Here is a 23,270-nt window from a genome sequence, read left to right as displayed (position 1 = left end):
AAAAAGGAAGCGAAAGTAGCAGTAGCAAAAGCTAAAGCAGAAGCGTATTCAAACCTATACGATCAACTTGATACCAGGGAAGGCGAAGCAAAGATATATAAAATAGCCAAACAGCGAGCAAAGAAAGCAAGAGATTTTAATCAGATTAGATGTATCCGAGATGAAAATAATAAAATACTAATTCACGAAAAGGATGTCAAAAAGATATGGAGAAAGTATTTTGACAGTTTATTAAATGAAGAATTTGACAGACAGCCTGTGGAGTTAACGGAGACAGTAACAGCAATGGTTACCAGAATAACAAACGAGGAACTGGCTCAAGCGCTTCAAAAAATAAAGAAAGGAAAAGCAGTCGGACCAGATGATATTCCTGGGGAAGTATGGAGAGCATTGGGAGAGACAGGAATAACTTGGCTAGCAGGTCTATTTAATAGAATTATGGAAGTTGGACAAGTGCCAGACGAATGGAGAAACAGTATATTAGTACCTGTCTACAAAAACAAGGGAGACATACAACAATGCACAAACTAACAGGGCTATAAAACTACTTAGCCACACCATGAAAATATGGGAGAGAGTAATTGATAGACGGATACGTGAAGAAACCGAAATATCCGATAATCAATTTGGCTTCATGCAGGGCAGATCAACAACAGATGCAATTTTCATTGTAAGGCAACTGATGGAAAAATACAGGAATAAAGAGACCAACGCTCACATGGTATTCATTGATCTTGAGAAAGCATATGATAGAGTTCCTCGAGAGATTCTGTGGTGGGCACTCATTAAGAAAGGAGTCCCTGGCAAATATGTAAAGATTGTGAGAGATATGTATGAGGGAGTAACGACTAGTGTTAGAACAGGTGTGGGAGAGACTGATAAATTTCAGGTGAAAGTAGGATTGCAACAAGGCTCGGTGCTTAGTCCTTATTTATTTTCATTAGTTTTGGATCAGATAACAGCGAAACTAAAGGGTAGTATTCCATGGTGCCTAATGTATGCTGATGATGTAGTGTTAATAGGAAATAGCGAAAGAGACTTAGAACAAAACTGGAACAGTGGAGACAAGCTCTGGAGGAAAAAGGTTTAAAACTTAGTAGGACAAAAACAGAGTATTTTAAATGTTCATTTAAAGATGGAGTTACTACAAATAAAATGGTATTTTTGGATGGTAAAATGATTATGAAAAGCAATAGTTTTAAGTACCTAGGATCGGTATTACAGAGTAATGGAGAAATAGATGGAGATGCGTGCAGTAGAATTAGGGCTGGATGGATGAAGTGGAAAGAAGCGAGTGATGTGTTGTGTGACAGAAAAATTCCAATGAAGCTGAAGGGAAAATTCTATAAAATAGCCATAAGACCGGCTATGATGCACGGAACTGAATGTTGGGCAGTGAAAAAGAAAGAGGAACAATGAATGCATGTGGCGGAAATGAGAATGCTTAGATGGATGAGTGGAGTGACAAAGAAGGATAAAATTAGAAATGAGTATATTAGGGGAAGTCTAGGTGTGGCACCAATTAATGCCAAATGAGAGAGCATAGGTTGAGATGGTTTGGTCATGTTCAACGTCGAGACGTTAATCACCCAATACGAAGAATAGCTGAAGTGCAGATTCCTGGAAGGAGTAGGAGGGGAAGACCAAAGAAGACCTGGGGGGAGACGATAAGGCAGGGCATGTTGGTAAAGGGGATTAACATTAATATGACCCAAGATAGAATTGTGTGGAGAAATGCAATTAGGGAAGCCGACCCCGCATAGGGATAAGGCAAAGAGAATGATGATGACTATAATTTCGATTTTGCTGAAATTTTGACATTAGTCGTCTACGAGAACGCATTAAATGACAGTATACTTCATTTGCGACAGTGGCGGCATCGGGCGGAAAAGCTTAGTACTTATCGTACTGCCTTTAGTACATAGGGGGGAGCAAAATTATGAAATAAATTAATTTTTTCGAGATTGGACGATTTTGAAGGCAAATACCGAAACAGGTGAATTTTTATTTTTAAATGATGATTTTTTGACATATATCGTACTAGTGACATTATTCACCTGGCAGTTTTATATCCATATCAAATCGTTATTAATATTTCGATATTTCGTGTTTCCGCTAATAGGATCATTATTTATTTATTTATTTTATGCTAGAAACAAGTTCTTATAAAAAAATGCAAAGAACTGACTTAAATTTGATGGAAGCTAACTCTATTTTTAAAAACTAAAGTTTTTGCTATAGTTCTTTTTAGTAATCAACTATCCTAATGGAAAATAAGCCACAATTTAACTAAAAAAATGATTTTATTAACGTTTCGACGTCCACATCGGATGTCATTGTCAAAATACAAAATATTAATAAATTAAACAAAAATGTTGTTGCTTAGTAAGAAATTCTTCTAATAATTTAATTTAATCTGACTCATTTATATCGGCAATTCAGATATAATATATTATACATTTGAAAGTAGAAGACTTTAAAATGGTATTGCCAATATTTATGAGTTGCGTTCCTGGGACGTCTTTACTGAAAGATAGTTCAGTCGATTACATGAAATCAACCCCAACTCAAGAATATCCGTCACGAAAAAGTCAGAGCATGTGATCTGTCTTTAAAAAGACAACCACATGCAACGGTGACAGAAAAATTACATGCAACGGTGACAGAAAAATTCTCGTGTTAGAGATTATATGGTAAATCATGTAATCGAATAAACTATATTTCAGTAAAGTCGTCCCAGGAACGCAACTCCTAAATATTGGCAATACCATTTTAAAGTCTTCTACTTTATAATATATGTCTGAATTGCCGATATAAATGAGTCAGATTAAATTAAATTATTAGAAGATAAGCAACAACATTTTTTTAAATTTATTAATATTTTATATTTTGACAACGACATCCGATGTGGACGTCGAACCGTTAATAAAATCACTTTTTTAGTTAAATTGTGGCTTATTTCCCATTAGAATAGTTGATAACAAAAATGACACAAGGAAATAGCTTCAGTTCTTTTAAGTTTTCATTATTTATATGGGAACTTATTTTTGTTCTTGCAAATTAGTTGAATGAACAGTAGTACTAGTTATTTATTTATAAACTTCTTCAAGTGATTTAATAACAGACAAAATTAGGAAAAATTTACTTTTAATTCAATTCAATACATTTTAAAAGTAATCAAGAAGACAAGGTCGGATCCAGAGAAGGGGCCATGCCCCTTTCCCGAGAATTTAAAAAAAATTGCTTATTTTTCTTTGCTACACAAATAAGGATAAGTTTTTAATGTTTTTATGGCACTCAAATGTATGTGGAAAATTTTTCCACAGACCCCCCGGTATCCCCCAAGTTCATGCCCCCCAAAAATCGGTCCTGGATCCGCCTTTGCAATATAGTCCGCATCTGTTTTGAGATGGACGTTGAGAGGTGACTTATATTTTTTTGCAGAAATTGCTTGGAGTTAACTCATATAATAATAATTGAGTTATCCTCCCACTCAAAAAGGTCCGGAACATTGTTTAAATAATCTAAATGTCAAAAAATTAAGGAAAAATTCGATTTTTTTCTTCGTTTTTTGATTATAACTTTAGATGTATTCACTTCTGAGAAAAGTTGCAAGATCGGTTTAACAGATTTTGCAAAATACATTTTGAATTCCAGCTTTCGCAAAAAATTCATTTTTTCAAAATGTTGCAGGACTAAAATAAAGCAAATAGAAAATTCAAATTTTTTCTACATATAGAAGAATACTATACCTTTCATTTGCAATTTGCAAAATTAAAATCGGTTAACTACCACGGTGTCAGGAATTTTTTTAAATAAACATTAGTTTTTGGTGCTACGTGCAGGACAGCGGTGTTCGATTCACACAAGTTGATTTCCACCAAAATTTCTTCCAATCTTTATCTAATATCTTATTTTCTTAGTCTATATTTTGTTGTATTTTAATATTTTAATTCCACAAAAATCAAACTAATTTGATTATTGTTTGTGAAATGTAGTTTAAACAATTGCATGTTTAAAAATAATAAACTTTTATTCTTTAAGTTAAAATATATATGAACAAAGAAAGTTTTTGCTAAAAAAGTGTAATTTCAAAGGACAGAGAATGTGTTTTTATTTTGCAATAAACAAATTTATTTATTTATATCGAAATGTACTAAAAATTAAAATTTATCAATCATTATCAAAGGTCATTGGAATGCCCAATCAGAGCAAACGTATCCGCTGTCCTGCGCGAAGCACCAAAAATTAATTTTTATTAAAAAAAATTCCTGACGCCGTGGTAGTTAAAAAATTTAAATTTTGCATATTGCAAATGAAAGGTACGGTATTCTTCTATATGCAAAAAAAGTCAACTTGCTGTATGCTTTATTTTTAGTCCTGCGACATTTTGAAAAAATAATATTTTTTTGCGAAAGCTAGATTGCAAAATTTATTTTGTAAAGTGTATTAAACCGATCTTAATAAAATTTACAGTATTGTTTTTCTATATTATAAAGTTTTTCTGGGTGAAATATGGAGGTCCTAAGTGTAGCATAAATGGTTGAGAAACGTAAAATGCAAATACTTGTTTTTTATGGTTTTTTCGCAATTATTGCTATTTTGCAACAAGGGTGACAATTTTTGAAATTTTTAACTAATCCTATATTGTAGTAAATTTAATTACGCAACTTTTAGGTTGGTGCAACATTTCTCGGAAATGACTATTTTTAAAGTTATAATCAAGAAACCAAGAAAAAATCGAATTTCTCCTTCATTTTTTGACATTATGATTATTTAAACAATGTTCCGGACCTTTTTGAGTGAGAGGATAACTCAAATTTTATTATATAAGTTATTTTCAAGCAATTTCTGCAAAAAAATATGAGTCACCTCTCAACATCCAAATGTAGTAATATTTTTACAGATGCGCCCTGGTCTAATAAGAATGATCTGGATCCATCGACCACAAAATTGATAAGCAACTGTTTTAAATGGGAAATACGCCACAATTTTACTAAAAAAAATTATTTTATTAACATTTCGACGTCCAAATCGGATGCCGCTGTCAAAATACAAAATATTGATAAATTAAACAAAAATGTTGTTGCTTAGTAAAAAATTCTTCTAATAATTTATTTAATCTGACTCATTTATATCGGGAATTCAGACATATATTATACATTTTAAAGTAGAAGACTTTAAAATGATATTGCCAATATTTAGGAGATGCGTTTCTGGGACGACTTTACTGAAAGATACTTCATTCGATTACATGAAATCAACCCCAACTCAAGAATATCCGTCACAAAAAAATCATAACATGTGATCTGTCTTTAAAAAGACAACCACATGCAACGGTGACAGTAAAATTCTCGTGTTAGAGATTCCATAGTAAATCACGATGAAAACCAGGAAAAAACCTCGTGATACTATCCCGACATCGTAAGTATTAGGTCTTACATTAAGTTTACTCTCAAAACTAATATCAAATTGTGACCTTATATACATATTCAGTATAGTCGTCCCAGGAACGCAACTCATAAAAATTGGCAATATCATTTTAAAGTCTTCTATTTTAAAATGTATAATATATGTCTGAATTGCCGATATAAATGAGTCAGATTAAATAAATTATAAGAAGAATTTTTTACTAAGCACCAACATTTTTGTTTAATTTATAAATATTTTGTATTTTGACAACGACATCCGATGTGAACGTCAAAACGTTTATAAAATCATTTTTTTTAGTAAAATTGTGGCTTATTTCCCATTTAAAATAGTTGATTACAAAAATGCCACACGGAAATAGCTTCAGAACAACATTAAAATTGGTAAGATTTAAAAAATTAGAAATTAGAATTTAATTGGAAATTCGTAATATAACTTCAGAAATAAACCCTCAATGGCCAAGAAGATTTTCTTCATCGTTTTAATGACAGCCAAGAGGTAGATGAGTGGCAGTTTGAACATTTAACTTAAGCGAAAAGCAATGTCTTTGTCTAGCAATTATTTGTCAAATTAAAATATTTCTCTGCTTTTTGACAGCAGTAAAATGTATTTTGAATTAAATAAATTACATACATACCTACTTCTGATTGTGTCAATTAATTTAATTCAAACATTATTATTTTTGGCCACCCTGTATAAACAATTATGTTAATGTTTGCATTACTGAATAGAGAATTGAACAACTTTTCAAATGAGCTAGTACACGATCCCAATTCTCATTTAAGAAATTATCGATTAGGTCATCATGTCCAGATGGATATCGTCACTAGCATGATAATCAAGATAATCTAGGGGACACCTAATATTAATAGCTTTACATCAATAATAGCTGCAAATACAAAAATAAATTTATGTTTTTAATCTTTTTTGTTATTTTGCCAATTATTGTACTAACTTGGACGGTAATGCTGATAGAATGTCTATAAAAAATTTAACAAAACTTCAATATGAGTTTTTTGTTTATAAGATAAAAAGCAATATTTCTTTATTGGTACTTGATTTTCAATATCAGTGTGGATTTTTATTTAGTTTTGCAATTGCCAATAATGAAGTGACATCATTTAAATCGCGAAATGCAGTGGCGTGCTATCGGGATGCTTCAAGCTGGCAGAAGTCAAAGAGACAATGGTGAGTTCCCATGATATAATGAAACCGAAGATATGACACCACGCAGCTCCTGTCAAATGTCAAGTGACGTCAATACGTGACGATCCCGACATTTTTGTCATTTGTTGTTGTTTGTTTCTGATATTTCTGTAACAGGTTAAACATTTGGAAAAACTGGTTGTCAGAAATGAGTTCAATTGCCTCTACAATACCTCCTTATAGAAAATAATTCTAAATATGACCATCATTATATAGCTATTTCTCAATTAGAACAAAATGAGATCGATACTGAAATAATCTCATAGAATGGTGATGACCATAAAAGAATCGGTAGATATGGAAACAGGAAGATATAGCCTAAGAAATTGTGATCAAACTAAAAAGCCTTTACACAAATTTCCACTGCAGAACAAGTTACAGATGTGATGACCAAACCTCTAACGAAAATAAGATTCCACATCCTCTCAAAGACGGGACTGATGAAGATGCGAAAAACCTTTTTAATAACGGAAAGTATTGAAATTTAGTAGGTAAAGGTTTTTCTCATTGGATTCAGTGAATGTCACAATTACGTTAGTGTGATAATAATTTTAATGAAAACATCACTATTTTAAGTGCACATTTGCCTATTTTGTCTTCAATAAATCCATTACTTTATCACTACGTTTCGTAAAAAGAAATTTAACATAAATAATCCGTAATTTTGTTACCACAATGCTTCCACTCTTCATGTTATCCATAGGTTATTTTAAATTGGCGCCGCTAACTAGTCACGTATTGACTTCATGCGCAGAACCGAACGAATTTGAAACACTTTGGTGTCATATCTCCTAAATTTATTGTATCATGGTGAGTTCCTCTACATGAACAGAAGTGTCATTAACCGTTTGTGGTTAAGGTTTCAAGAAACTGATGATGTTGCTGAACATCATACAGGCCGTACAGGGATAACCAACCAGATTGAAGGTCCATTTGTTACAGTATTTGCGAGATCACACTGCAACTGCATCACAATTACAAATGAGGCTGTAAGAGACTCATCAGGTATTTGTACGTGGCCAAACCATTCGAAATACATTGCATGAAGTAGGGTTAAATGCTCGAAGACCTGTGAGGGTACCTGTGTTATCCAGAGGGAATCGCGCTCATCGGCTTCAGTCGGCACAAGAACACGCACATTAGGTTAGACGTGAGTGAGCCTCTAATATGTTCACAGATGAATCACGATTTGGATTTGCACCCGATTACAAAACCCACAAGAATTTGGAGACGATCTGGCAATGTTGAACTATTGGCCACCATGCAGTAGGTTCATAGATAGCAAGGCGGCAGTGTAATGGTATGGGGTGGCATCATTCTTGGTGGAAGAAGCAATCTCGTTTATCTGAAACGGTTTCTGAATGCAACACACTACCGCGATATTATTCTCGAACCTATGTTATGCCGTTTGCATAACAAGCTGGTCCCCAATTTCAATTAATACACGACAATGCGCGTCCGCACACTGCCAGGGTCATGTGAACATTCCTAGAAGATATTGAAATTGAAAGAAGAAGAATTATTTTTTAACGGTTTAAGTTTAAAAAGTTGATAAAGTTGTTGTTTTCTAATTCAAAGTTGAACTTAGTTGCAAAATGTAAAGTCCTAATGTACCGTTATTTGATAGATTTTTTTCAATCATCATCCAACTTTTTTTAACTTTAAAATAATTTTATAATTTTTTTCAATAAAATCTTTTCAGCAATGAAACACATGAGACTAAAATACCATTTCGAAGTACAGTAAGGTCTCTTTTTAGGCGGATTATTTTAATGTGATTTTGAAGTTGTGCGGTTTGTATTTCATCCAAACATTTCTATTATTAAGAACTAGTATAATTAATATTAACAACTATTCCCATCTAGATGTAAGTAATCTGAGGGTTTACAATTCGGGTATTCCCTTGTTACATGATGTAGCAAGTAGCTACTACATACACTTGAAGTCTCACTTACTTTGCACCATAATTTTCGATTCTTTTCTATGAAGTCCACGTGGCAATTCCATTGCGATAAGCTAAAAAATGATCTAAGACTCAATGATGCAAAGCGTATGTTTCGTAAGCTGAGCTTAAGGCATGTCTTAATCTTAAGATCTGTTGGTGAAACCAGGCATAAGAGTTCAAATCTTAAGCTCCAGCTTAGCCCAGCTCAGCTTATAGATAGGGCCGCTTTAGGTCTAACTTACTTTGCACCACAATTTTCTATTCTTATCGATCTAATCCACATGGCAATCCATTGTAACAAGCTGAAAATTGATCTAAGACTCAATGGTGTAACACGTATGTTTCGTAAGCTGAGCTTAAAGCACGTCTTAAGCTTAAGATCTGTTGATGCAACCCGGCATAAATGTTGCTGATTTCATGTTGCAGTATAATAAAAAGCACATTTTGATTTCTGGATTGAAACATTTAATTAAGTGTCGTAAACTGTTATGTTCCATTCGAAGAGGTTTTGCAATCTCAATATCGTAAGTTGTAATTTCTTCTTTAAGATTTTATTTGGCCCAATGAGAAAAAAAAACATCAAAGACATACAGTTTTTGGTGGACAAATGTCCACCATTTTATGTGATTTTAGACAATTACGGAACGTATCCCTACTTTTTCAATGCAAGTAAAGTCTTTTTTAATGCGATTTTTTTATATGCACTTTTCTGTAGAACGTATCCACCGTATAAAACGAGACCTTACTGTATACCCATACTTATAGCTCATCCTCCCTAGAGGAGGTCTCAAACTTTACATAACAAAAACATTTTTTTTCTTCCACCCGGTATAAGTTCAAAAAGAAGTTTGAGTAAACCTTTGCCCAACTGTATAAATACCAAAGAAAAATCTAAAATAAAAAAAAATTACGGGATGCGGTAAGCTGTTCACGAAAAAATCAACTCTGAAAATGGCCATATTTTGTAGGTGATGCATAACTTTTGAAACTATGTTTACTTTTCTTTTACCATTCATTAATTTGTCATACGTGTGTACAAAATATATCAGTCTTTTTCAGTTATTTAATTTTAAATGATGTTCTTTTTAATAATTTTTGAAACACCCTGTATAAGCAAATAAGGAAATCCTTATTTACTCGTCTAGGCGATTTTAATAAAGAAGTAATTTGACCCATAAGTGAAGGACACGTGATACAAGTGTATCTGTGTTGGATCGAAGGGGTAGGATATTATAAGACCAGTAGCACCCCGAACACGTATGTAGACGTGACACAGCTGTACAGGAATATCGGATGACCTATAGACTAGCGTCTGACTCTGACGAAGAGAACTCCGTCCATGACTGGAGTATTCGAAAAGCTCACGTAGGTAGGTTCTTCTTCGCTCGATGTGAGATGCCATAGGTCCATTTCAAAAGTAAGACACGTAGACCATATTTAAGTATGCTGCTTGGGGATTTCTGGCAAATTGATTTTATGAATCGATTTTACTGCTTTTCCGCGTGTCGAAAGGTTAGAAAAGGTAAACGCCGGTCCTGAGACCACGTTGCGAAACGTGCCAATACCGGGTGCAGTCGAAGTTTTATAGTGTTGAGGTATAACACAGGCGTGTTATATTTTACTTTATAAAAACGCCATATTTAGTACGCCGGTCAATAGGGAAAAACGTGAAAATTCTAATACATGTAATTGAATATTTTAAAGGTATTTTGAGGTTAGCTGATGACAATTCCGTAAAGACGTACAACAAAAAATAAAATAAAAAATTCCCTTTTTATTCAGTTGCAATGCGAAGGCAAAACCATCTTATTTTTCACTTAAAATACGGAGCACAGTCCAGCCCTCTCAATCGACGATTTTCGACTCTTGTTGGAGTCTCATCGGAGCGAACGTAGGCCTGCTTCTCCATACTTTAACACTAGAAGCACCAGAGCGGTCATTTTGACTGCTTTCTATTTTTGACCCTCTGTATTACTTATTCATAGTTGCTTTAGAAAGTTGATAGTTTAGGACTTTTCCTAGATATATTTGAGGATTATAATTCCTCCTTTATAGGTACTTAGTGTAATTACTTTTTGAGATGTGTTACTCTATACCTAGAAGCACCAGCAGTTATTTTGACTGCTTTCTATTTTTGACCTTCTGTATTACCTATAACGACTATACCTAAACGAAAAATACCAGTTCCTTCAACTTATAATCCAGGGTAAAATTGAAGGCAAGAGAGGAATAGGACGCAAGAAAATGTCCTGGCTCCGAAACATAAGGCAATGGACAGGGATTAACGACATACAATCTCTGATACACATTGCAAGAAACAGAGAGTTAATGGAAAATGTGATCGCCAACATCCATTACTGGATTTGCATTTGAAGAAGAAGATTACCTATTCATAGTGATTTTGGAAACTTGATAATTTAGGACTTTAGTACATCTATTTAAGGATTACAATTTCTCTTTTACAGGTAGGTACTTAGTGTAATTACTTTTTGAATATATTGATGTCTACCTTTAAAAAAATGCCGTCCTTATTATGGAGAAAAAGTACCAGATCTGAGCGATTATCAATAGATAAATTTGCACTTGCGTCAGCAATATGGAACCCATCTATTGAGAATTGTATATTTTGCTATACCTATATTTGGCTAAAATATATCTATTGACGAACAGCTTTTTCCCACGAAGGCAAAATATCACTTCACTCAGTACATGGCGTATAAACCTGATAAGTTTGGAATTAAATTCTGGCTTACAGCTAATGTCTAGTCCAAATTATATTAATTGAACGGATTTCCTTACCTAGGGATAGATGAACAACGACCAGACAATCAACTTCTAGGGGAACATGTAGTTCAGTAGAGCCATCTAATGGGACCATTTATGAATAAAGGAAGTATGTACTGTCATGATGCATAAAAAGTATTACGAAAGAAGGCTACCAGCAGTGTTGCAGCTGATAACAATAACCCGAGCAATTAAGGATATTTATCCGTCAATAAAAAAAAACGAAAATATGGAATTATACAAATCAAAAATGTTCAAACACGAAGACGTGAGCTAACCGTGGAAATCAGTTGTACCAGAGAAAAATTATCAAAAATGTTCTAGATAGTACAAATCGGAGATACAACACCTGAATTAAATAATAAACGTAGGCAGTGGCAAACAGGGAACTGCAACAAAAATAAAACATGTGAAATTTGGCATATACATATGTAAAATTTTTGTGTGTATATCTTGTACAAGCAAAATTTAAAAAAATTTGCTACTGCATAAATTGTGGTTAAATAATTTAATAATTTATTTAAATTAACTAAATATGTCTTTTATTAGTAGGTATTAACACAATATAGGTTTTTTTCAAGTAAAAAAGCATACAAAAACGACTGGCGATATAAAATTCTAATACCCGTCATCTTGACCGCTCCGGTACTTCTAGGTATGCAAAAATGCTGGTGCTTCTAGTGTTAAGTGATCAACACCGAGAGTTTATCCCCCACACCGCAACTGACGTGAATGAACTAGGTGACTAGCGTCATCTGGCAATTGAAAGATGAAGTAATTTTCAATCCTAATAGCAATATTATTATTATTTAAAAATATTAAAATATTACTAAAAGATTTTTAAATTGAAAACTTATTGATCCATTTCCTTGTAACACCTCCATCGCTTCTAAAATTTGCAAGCCAGATGGATGCTGAAGCGAAGAAGACAAGAGGGAATTCAAAAAACTTACAATTCACGACCCCGTCTGTTCAGCTGGTAAATTCCAACAGAAAATGGACCTAGTTACTCAAAGAAGTAACGACCAATAGAAAAATAAAATAAAGAATTCCATTTTTATTCAGTTGCAACGCGAAGAAAAAACAATCTTATTTTTCACTTAAAAATACGGAGCGCAGTCCAGCCCTCTGAATCGACGATTTTCGACTCTTGTTGGAGTCTCATCGGAGAGAACGTAGGCCTGTTTCTCCATACTTCAAGTGATCAACACCGAGAGTTTATCCCTCACACCGCAACTGACGTGAATGGACTGGGTGACTAGCGTCATCTGGCAATTAAAAGATGAAGTAATGTTCAATCCTAATAGCAATATTATTAATATTTAAAAATATTAAAATATTACTAAAAGATTGTTAAATTGAAAACTTATTGATCCATTTCCTTAGTAACACCTCCATGGCTTCTAAAATTTGCAAGCCAGATGGATGCTGAAGCGAAGAAGACAAGAGAGAATTCAAAAAACTTACAATTCACGACCCCGTCTGTCTTTAATATTTTTTAAATATTAATAATATTGCTATTAGGATTGAACATTGCTTCATCTTTTAATTGCCAGGTGACCCTAGTCACCCAGTCCATTCACGTCAGTTGCGGTGTGGGGGATAAACTCTCGGTGTTAATCACTTAAAGTATGGAGAAACAGGCCTACGTTCTCTCCGATGAGACTTCAACAAGAGTCGAAAATCGTCGATTCAGAGGGCTGGACTGCGCTCCGTATTTTAAGTGAAAAATAAGATTGTTTTGCCTTCGCATTGCAACTGAATAAAAATTGAATTTTTTGTTTTATTTTTATATTGGTCAATATTTCTTTGAGTAACTAGGTCCATTTTCTGTTGGAATTTAGCAGCTGAACAGACGGGGTCGTGAATTGTAAGTTTTTTGAATTCCCTCTTGTCTTCTTCGCTTCAGCATCCATCTGGCTTGCAAATTTTAGAAGCCATGAAGGTGTTACCAAGGAAATGGATCAATAAGTTTTCAATTTAAAAATCTTTTAGTAATATTTTAAAAATTTTAAATATTAATAATATTGCTATTAGGATTGAAAACTACTTTATCTTTCAATTGCCAGATGACGCTAGTCACCCAGTCCATTCACGTCAGTTGTGGTGTGGGGGATAAACTCTCGGTGTTGACCACTTAAAATATGGAGAAGCAGGCCTACGTTCTCTCCGATGAGACTCCAACAAGAGTCGAAAATCGTCGATTCAGAGGGCTGGACTGCGCTCCGTATTTTAAGTGAAAAATAAGATTATTTTGCCTTCGCATTGCAACTGAATAAAAATGGAACTTTTTATTTTATTTTTATATTTGTCGTTACTTCTTTGAGTAACTAGGTCCATTTTCTGTTGGAATTTACCAGCTGAACAGACGGGGTCGTGAATTGTAAGTTTTTTGAATTCCCTCTTGTCTTCATCGCTTCAGCATCCATCTGGCTTTGGCTTGCAAATTTTAGAAGCCATGGAGGTGTTACCAAGGAAATGGATCAATAAGTTTTCAATTTAAAAATCTTTTAGTAATATTTTAATATTTTTCAATATTAATAATATTGCTATTAGGATTAAAAACTACTTCATCTAACGTACAACTAACTTTGCTTTGTTTTTTTTAAACAATCATAAAGATTGAAAAATTCTTGTTTTATGCATGATATGCGTGATATGCAAAATATCTGCATGAAATTATAATAAGACAATATTATAATTTCATGCAGATAACATATCAAAAAGTGTAAATATAAAATCTTAACCCTAAGTCTGTTGCCAAATGGCACAAGGATGAAGTCAAATAAGACGACGAAAAATATTCTTCTTCTTCTTCCCACTTTATAATACGCTCATGCCTGTTTTACTTCGGTTTTTAGCCTCGCTCATCCCAATGATCTTCCATTTGGTGATTTGTTTCTTGCTATTCGTACTGTTATATTTTCTGTTATTCTTTCTATGTGTTGAGTCTCTATAGGTACCACATCTCGCTCGTATTTCGTTACTTCTTACTCTGTATTTTAGAGTTTGTTGTTATTTTTCGTAAGACTTTCATTTCGGCTGTTTCCAGCAGTCTTTGTGCTTTCGCCGTATCTGCTCTTGTTTCTCCTGTGTACATCACTGTCGGTCTTATTGTTGATTTAAATATCCTGGATTTCGTTTCTGTTGTGAGGCATTTGTTTCTCCAGCTTGTGTTGTGGAGACATCCTGCTACTCTGTTCGCCATGTTCACTTGTTTTTGTACTTTTTTTTCCACTTTTCCGTAGCTTGACAGTTTTATCCCATGTATTCCGTTTCCATCACTTGTTCTATTATTTTGTTAGTTACTACCAGTTTACATCGACTCGGTTCCGCTGATATCACTATCGATTTAGTTTTCTCTGTTGAGATCACCATGTTGTATATGAGCGCCGTGTCTTCGAATTCTTTAATTAATCTTTGTAGGTCATCTTCATTTTCGGCTGTTATTATGGAGTCGTCGGCGTAGCATATTATCTTTATTTCCTTTTCTCCCATTCTATACCCTCTTCTTTTTTTAACTTTCTTTATGATTTCATCCATTATGAGATTAAATATTAATGGGCTCAGCGAATCTCCTTGTCTTATGCCAGTCTCATACTGATAGGTTGCGATAGTTTTCCTTTACAGCTTACCATAGGTATGTTATTTTTATATAATATATTCTCAATGTTTTTTACTAAATCCAGTGATATTCCCTTTTCACATAATAAATGTATCGCGTTCCGAATCCTCACTCTATGAAACGCTTTCTCCAAATCTATCAGACACATATAATAAGCTGGTTTGTTTTATTCCAGCGACTTTTCCTTTATTTGTCTTATTAAAAAAACTGCATCCGTGCATGATCTTCCTATCCGAAATCCTTGCTGTTCCTCTTGCAGAGTTGTTCTTTCGTTTATTCTAGTCGCTATTATGCTTTTGTCAATTTGAGTGTTGTATTTAAAAGATTTATTGCTCGATAATTATTGGGGTCTTTCTTATCTCCTAAAATATTAATTGTAATAATTAAGTAATCTGGTTTTGCTTCCGTAAAGTTACAAAATGAAGATCACAGTATTGGAAAAAAATGTAACATGTAAATATAAAACCTTATATTTATGCTCTAAATATAAGTTAAAACTGGAGGCACGGGGTCACAGCCGCGACGAAGAGGTCCCTATGGGCTCTTTCTGCCTACCCCAACAAGTTTACCCTCCTGCTAACACACCCTCGTTTATTGTTGCTTTGCTCCCTTTTCAAGCCACTTCCATACAAGTTTTAATTCTTTTTAATTTCTTTTCAGAAATTGAAAATGATATGGCACGCTGAACCGTGAACTTAGCTAGTCTCTTACCATATGCTGAGATTATTGAGTGATGGATTTATAGCATGAGCTATGTAGAAAAATATAGATCAGAAGTGGCTTGTACAATGTTAAATAAGTATACATGTAAAGAGAAATGCCGACATACAATAATATGCTGTCGAGATTTTCTTTAATTTAAATTTGAAGCAAGTAGCTGAGATACCGGTGAAGTAACAGTGACAAAAGTCATAAATAAACTTTCTTAAAATTAATGTCATAAATAATTAAGAATTTATATAATTAAGAATTTTATTTAAAATATTTAAGGACACGTAAAATAATTAATAGTATTGTTGTTGCTTTGTATTTTCAGGTAGTATAAATTTTAAGTTTGTAAATATTGTAAAATTAACAAACTTTGTATTTTCAGAACAACATCAATTTAGTTTAAAAAAGTCAAAAACCCCAATTCCCAGTCTATAGTGGTGTAAAAAGTAACTTATTACAAAACAACAATTTTGCTTAAACTCAAAAATGGAAAAATTAACGTTTGACTTTCAAATGGTTATAGCAAAAGATGGAAAAACAAAAAATATAATGTGCATAACTTCTATTGGCACACCAGATGGAAGAAACCTTTTTATTACTAGATGAATTTCAGCCAGCAAATTTGCACAAAGAAGTGTGCATGTACAAGAATAAAAAGCTCTATAAAGAAAACAAATCAATCTAGAAAAGTGTGGATAACCTTAACAAAAGAATTATCACAAACATACCTAGATCAAGATGAAATTTATATTTTAAGAATCAATATTTAGAAGAACTGACAGAGAGTGATAGTGAACCCACATCAAATGTTCAAGTCGACACAATACAAAAACTATTTGAAAAACTGATGGAAAATAGAAAACAAAAATCTGAAATTCAGAATTGAGGCAAGATAGCAAAAGATTTTATGATTGAAAAATTTGATAGACAGAATATAAACGCAAACCAATGGCTATCTGAATTTGAAAACGAATGAGAACGTTGTGTAATACTAGAAGAAAAGAAAAATATTGAAATTTTAAAATCTTTTCATCAAGTATGGACTGGTACAGCTGTATAATATTAAAATTTACAGAGGAATCAGATTGGGAAGACTGGAAAAAGAATTTTTGTAAAACTTTTGGAAGTAAAATGGTCTCAAATCCGATATGCTCACACATTTAAATACCAAACTGGCTCCTTATTAGACTATGCAATAAAAAAGGAAAAGCTACTACTGCAGGTGAGTAAATCCATTGACACAAGCACATTAATAGATTTAATAGCTATTGACCTACCAAATAATGTTGAAGATAAAATTGATAGAGGAACATTAGAAGGTACTCAAGATTTGTACAATGAGATAGGTAAACTTCAACACCTTGCAACTAGAAGTGTAATGAGAAAAAAAAACTATGCAGAAAAAAAATTCAAACAAACAGAGGAAAAAACTCCTTGTAAAATATGCGAAAATGCAAATAAAGAAAAACGGTTCCATTCTGAAGAGAATTGCTGGTTTAAAGAAAAAAGAGATAAAGCTGGTCAAGTGAGGACAATAAATACCAATGCAGTGTTAGAAGTGGAATTTAGCAACGAGAACCCAAAAAACTTACAATAATACCATTAATTGTGTTTAACGTAAAAATAAGCAACACACTGAATGTTAATGCACTGTATGATCCAGGATCCAATGTGTCACTGATAAATTCAAAAATATTGAAAATAAAACAAAAGGAATGGAATAATAAACATTTAAACATAATAAACATAATCTAAACACAATTAATGGTAGTTCAAAAACAAAAGATATGGTTACATTAAAATTAAAAATTTTAGATGTTGAAAAAGAAATGAATGTTTCTGTTATAGAAAATGAAGAATTTAAGTATGATTTTTTAGCTGGTTTGGACTGTTGTTTAAAATTTTAATATAAGTCACAATGACAGACTAGAGACTATACATACAATGATATAAGTAGAAATATACATAGAATCGCCATAAAAAGATAAATATGTCAAAATTCCTGATCTATCCCTTGCTGTGTGTATTAGGTCTACTATGTTTCTCAGTCCTGTTCATTGTTTGACATTACGGAGCTATGACATTTTCTTCCTGCCCACTCCCCTTCTTCCTTCGATCTTTCCTTCAATTAAGGTTTGCAGAAATTGGCATCTGTCGTTTCTAATTACGTACCACAGGTATGCCGTTTATCTGTTTAATTGTGCATAGCACTTGTCGTTCTGTACCAATTCTTCTCAGGATATCTTCATTTGTTATTCGTGCGGTCCAGAGAACTTTGAAGATTCCCCGATAAATCCACATCTCAAATGTTTCTAGTTTATTCATTGGGTTTATTTTTAAGGTCCATTCTTCCATGCTACATAGGAGCACCGACTATATAGCATTTCGTGAATCTTAAGGTAGACTTCCGCACCAAGCGACCGAGACAGGAGACCGCGACAGGCGACAGATATGTCGCGAATAGACGATAGTTGGTCGCTGGTCTCGGTCGCGGGCTGCAGAACTACCCTGATATAATTGCATTGAGAGCAGTCGTGGGGAGACCTCGCCTATCTGTCGCCTGTCGCGGTCTCCTGTCTCGGTCGCTTGGTGCGGAAGTCTACCTTTAGCCTTAGGTTGAGGTCACAGTCAGAGCTCGTAAAGACGTTTCTGAATTTTATGAATGTCCTTCTGGCCCTTTCTATCTGACATTTAATTTCCATAGCCGACATAAAGTCTTCACATAGCCAGGTTCCCAGGTACTCAAATTTTCTTACGCGCTCTACATCTTGATTGTTATGCTAGTCTTGCATTTTGATGTTAACATAGTTGACGGCTGATTATAAGGAACTTCGTCTTTTTTATGTTGATGCTAAGTTCCATATTCTTGCTATGTTCTCCAAATTTGTTAAGAAGGTTTTGGAGGTTATGGAGATGGACCTGTTATAGCAATCTGTGTATATAGTGTTCTCTCTCATGTTAAATAATTCAGAAATGTAGTTTTCCCATTATTTTAACTGCTCATTGATGTCTAGTATTCAGTGTCCGTTTCTGTCTTCTAAACTTTTGGGATAATTGTTTCCATTTGTTTCCGGCGAACGCTTTTAATTTATTATGCAGATGAAACGTATAGTGTTTCTTTTCATATTGTTTAATTTCATTATACTGTTTACTATGAAATAGGGGTCTTAAACCGTCCGTTTTTTACGAGTTTGAATGTAGATTTTATTAAATTTATAATGTTTACTTTTACCATGATCACAAGAAAAAGCAAGAATGTTTTGATTATTAGGCTAGATGATAGAGATGGAGATATTATTTTTTAAACCGAAGTATATACCTGATCAGTAAAATAGATTAATGTATATGTACTTCATTAACTATTTTATCCACTTTACCTTACTTTTGACCTCTTCTGTACTATCTATGCAATCTGATATATCTGGAAGGAACAGTTATTACAAAATAAATATTGACGGTTGCGTTTCGAGACAATTCAAGTCTCTTGCCATTCTCTTACACGTGTTTCTGGGTCTACCCGTCATCAGAGAGACTTGTACGAAGACTGGACTGAATGAAAACGCACCGACTGGTTGGCAATTGTAGTAAAATAATATGCCAAAGTATGCATTTAGCGACCTCTAACGAAGAAAGATGAAGTGTGTGTCAATAGTGATTAACGAAAACTATAAACCCAAGCATAGTCACGCCATTAAGAGCGATGTTAAGACTAATACATCAATACTTTACCCATGTATATCATCATCATTTTTATACTCTTTTCGTCAAGTAAGAACGTAAAATAAAATAAATATATTAATTCAGTTCAGTCGTCTTAATAGTCCAGGACGCATCTGTAAAAATATGACTACATTTGGATGTTGAGAGGTTACTTATAACTTTTTGCAGAAATTGCTTGGAAATATCTCATACAATAATAATTGAGTTTAACTTTCACTCGAAAAGTTCCGGAACATTGTTTAAATTATCAAAATGTCAAAAAATGAGGAAAAAATTCAATTTTTTCTTCGATTTTTGATTATAAGTTTAAAAGTATTCATTTCCGAGAAAAGTTGCCCTAATATAAAAGTTGCGCAATTAAATTTTCTACAAGATAGGATTGGTTACAAATTTTAAAAATTGTCACCCTTGTTGCAAGATAGTAGTAATTGCGAAAAAAACATAAAACACAAGTATTCGCATTTTACTTTTTTCAGCCATTTATGCTACACTTAAGACCTTCACATTTCACTTAGAAAAACTTTGTGACATAATAAAACAATACTGTAAATTTCATTAAGATTGGTTCAATAGATTTTGCAAAAAAATTTTGCAATCCAGCTTTCGCTAAAAAATGCATGTTTTCAAAATTTTGCACGGCTGAAAATAAAGCAGATAGCAAGTTGAATTTTTTTACGTATAGAAGAACACTGTACCTTTCATTTTCAATTTGCAAAATTTAAATCGGTTAATTAGGACGGCTTTCGAAATTTTTTTAAATAAAATTTAATTTTTTTTTATATCAAATAAAATATCTTTTAAACTACGCAATAAAATTAAATTTATAAAAGCTCATTAGAAAGGTCTTTAAAAAACGATTCTTTAAAAAAATTGTTAGTTGTAAAATGTATAAAAAAATAAGAACTAAAAATTTGCATTGAGGTCGAACTCGTGTATATTAGGTTATGAGTCAAGCACGTCAAAGTGTACCCAATTAGACATGCGAACTGAACGCTTTAAAGTTTTTGACAGTTGGTCGTAATATTTGCTTATTGTTACATTTATTTGTTAACAGCCGCAATATTCGATAATTTTTGACAGGTCATTGGAATGCCTAATCAGAGCAAACGTATCGGCTGTCCTGCGGTAGCACCAAAAATTAATGTTTATTTAAAAAAAATCCTGACGCCATGCTAATTAACAGATTTTAATTTTGCAAATTGAAAATGAAAGGTACACTATTCTTCTATACGCAAAAAAAATTTCAACTTGCTGTCTGATATATTTGCAGTCCTGTAAGATTGAGTGATAACCTGCCATAGAGGTATCAATCCGCCAATGAACAAGGAGAATTGCTTGTAAAGGGAAAGAAAAAGAATAAGATGGTAGACAACGAAAGTAATAGTAATAAAGTGAACACACTGGTTTCCATTAAGTGGGATAAGAACAAAATCTTACAATTAATACAAAATTACGAAATGTATCCCGACTGTGGAATTGTTCGTGTAAAGAATATCGAGATGGGTAAAAAAAGCTAAAACTTTAGCAAATGTTGAGAATGTGAGCGTGAGTCTTTATGAAGGTGAAATTCCCAGTCTGAGATGAGTATCTTATTTCTTTATTTTTGAAGCAATCTTTCCCAGTAAAAATTCGTAGTCTTCATGGCTCATTCGTAAAAAATGATTATACGAATTTCTATCATCCTCAAGTTCCTTTAACAATTTGGCCTGAACCCCATCTTCTTCTCTTCTGTATATCTAATTTCTGGCCCAGACCCAAACTATAGTGTAAACACCAAATAAACAAATCTAGCTAGAACTACTCTAGCGATGCTCTACGGCGCTCTAGTGAAACTTAAATTTTGCTTTAATGTGCACACACTTTTAGACTGATCTTCACGTGATACACACGTTAGAAAAGGTCTAATCTAGCTAGATCGTGCTCTCTAGTGTACGCTTACCTTTACAAGTGATTCTGATGACGGGTAGACCCAGAAACACGTGTAAGAAAATGGTAAGAGACTCGAATTGAATCACAACGAAACCGTCTATTTTTATTTGGTATCACGTTCTTACTTGACAAAAAGAGTACAAAAATGATGATGATTTACATGGGTAAATTGTTGACGTATTGGTGGAATATAAATATTCCTTACATCGCTCTGAATTGCGTGATAACACACAGTTTGCTTTAAACGCTATAGACACACACTTCTTATTACAAAATATTCAGGTAATTTGTCAGGTTTTGTGGCACTAACTAGTTAAGCAATAAATAATAAACATATGGCCTCACCTTATCACATAATTTACACAAATAATGTTTTGTTCTTCGGCATTTTTCGTATTACATACTACAGTAGCACATGTTTGTATCCAGGTGTATCCACCAGTTTTGTTCATTATCCTATAATAGTGTGTAAGTACTTGCCCTTTATTGATTACTGTAAAAGAAATATATTTTAACAAAAACATACTGTTCTTAGAATTAAAAAGTGGCAGTTTTGGCATTTATTAAGAGGTAAGAATTGGGATCAATTAGAGTTTATCAGGAAGGAGTTAATGAAAGAAAGAAAAAGAACATATTATGTACTAGTAAAACTAGAAGATTTAACAGATGGAACATATACTTTCGAAGGAGTAAGGAAGTTCATATATCTAGGCTCACAAATGAACAAAAGTAATCGAGTAACTTCAGAAATTAACAGGCGTAGGTATATATCTAGCAAATAGGCCATACTACGGATTAAAGAAACTTTTAACATCAAACATAGTCACAAAAAAAGGAAATATTGATATACAGAACTTTTTTCAGACCCGTCCTCACTTTCGCGTCAGAAACGTGGACGATGACAAAAAGCAATGAAGAACGTTTAGGCTGTTTTGAACGTAAAATCCTCAGACATGTTTATAAAGGCATGCAGAAAAACTGAATATTGCGTAGGCTCTATAATTTTGAGCTTTATCGCCTCTATAGTGAACCTAGTATTGGTAGGTACATGTATGAACCATAATGAACGAGATGGAGCCATGGAAACATATTTATAGCCAGACTGGATATAGTGAGGGGAAAAGGCAGGCCCAGGGTACGACTTAAGAACAAGGTGGAACACGACTTGCGAGTGTTAGGAGTTAGGAGTGCGAAATTGGAAAACCAAGACGAAGGATAGGAAAAGATGGAAGCTGATCCTAGAACAGGCCAAGACACTCTATAAGTTGTAGAGCCAAAGGTGATGATAATATTTTTCTGTTGATTTGTTATATTAGATAAAACGTGGGATCACTACTTTACAACTGAATCAAAATAACAATCCCAACAGTGAATTTGCATCGAGGAAATCAAAGACAATTGCATCAGCTGGAAATACTAAGACTTAACCTTCAAAAACGACAAACGATTAATGAGAAATACTATGTACATAATGTGGCAATCGACAGTGTCAATACAAAGACTAATGTCAAGCCAAAGAAAAATCAAATACATGGTCCGACAAAGAATGTGAAGAAGAACTGGAAAAGCAAGGCAAAAAGCGGTTAAAGATGTTAATTCAAAATACAGAAGACGCGAAAGAAATTTTATGGAGCAGAGAAATATAACTAAAAGAATACTTAGAAAAAAAAAGGAAGCACTATGAACTAAAGTTGAGAAATATAGGGGAAAACTATAAAAATAAAGAAATTAGGAACCTGTACCAAGGTATAAAAAATGAGAAGCGAGGTTACCAGTCGAAAACTATGCATTATAAAAATAGAAATGGGGAAGTAATTATTGGCGAAATGGAAGTATTAGAGCTCTGGAAAGAATATTTTGACGGTCTTTTAAATGAGATACACGAGACAGATGAGGATAACAATGAAATAATAGAGCCAC

The 23,270-nt window shown here is 33.3% G+C and overlaps 1 protein-coding gene across 1 annotated transcript in view; it reads right to left on the bottom strand.

The window, feature by feature from the left end:
* The window catches only part of LOC114338335 (protein trachealess), a 192,002-nt gene that overhangs the window by 4,227 nt on the left and 164,505 nt on the right, over nt 1-23,270 (bottom strand). Inside the window, exon 8 of the mRNA XM_050641585.1 lies at nt 21,696-21,843. Within this exon, the coding sequence (XP_050497542.1) occupies nt 21,696-21,843 (148 nt within the window). The remainder of the gene's footprint in view (nt 1-21,695; nt 21,844-23,270) is intronic.

This window comes from Diabrotica virgifera, chromosome 10, assembly GCF_917563875.1.
Source record: "Diabrotica virgifera virgifera chromosome 10, PGI_DIABVI_V3a".
Lineage (NCBI taxonomy): Eukaryota > Metazoa > Arthropoda > Insecta > Coleoptera > Chrysomelidae > Diabrotica > Diabrotica virgifera.
Note: the sequence above shows the minus strand (reverse complement) of the source record. Positions and strands in the feature narration are given on the sequence as shown.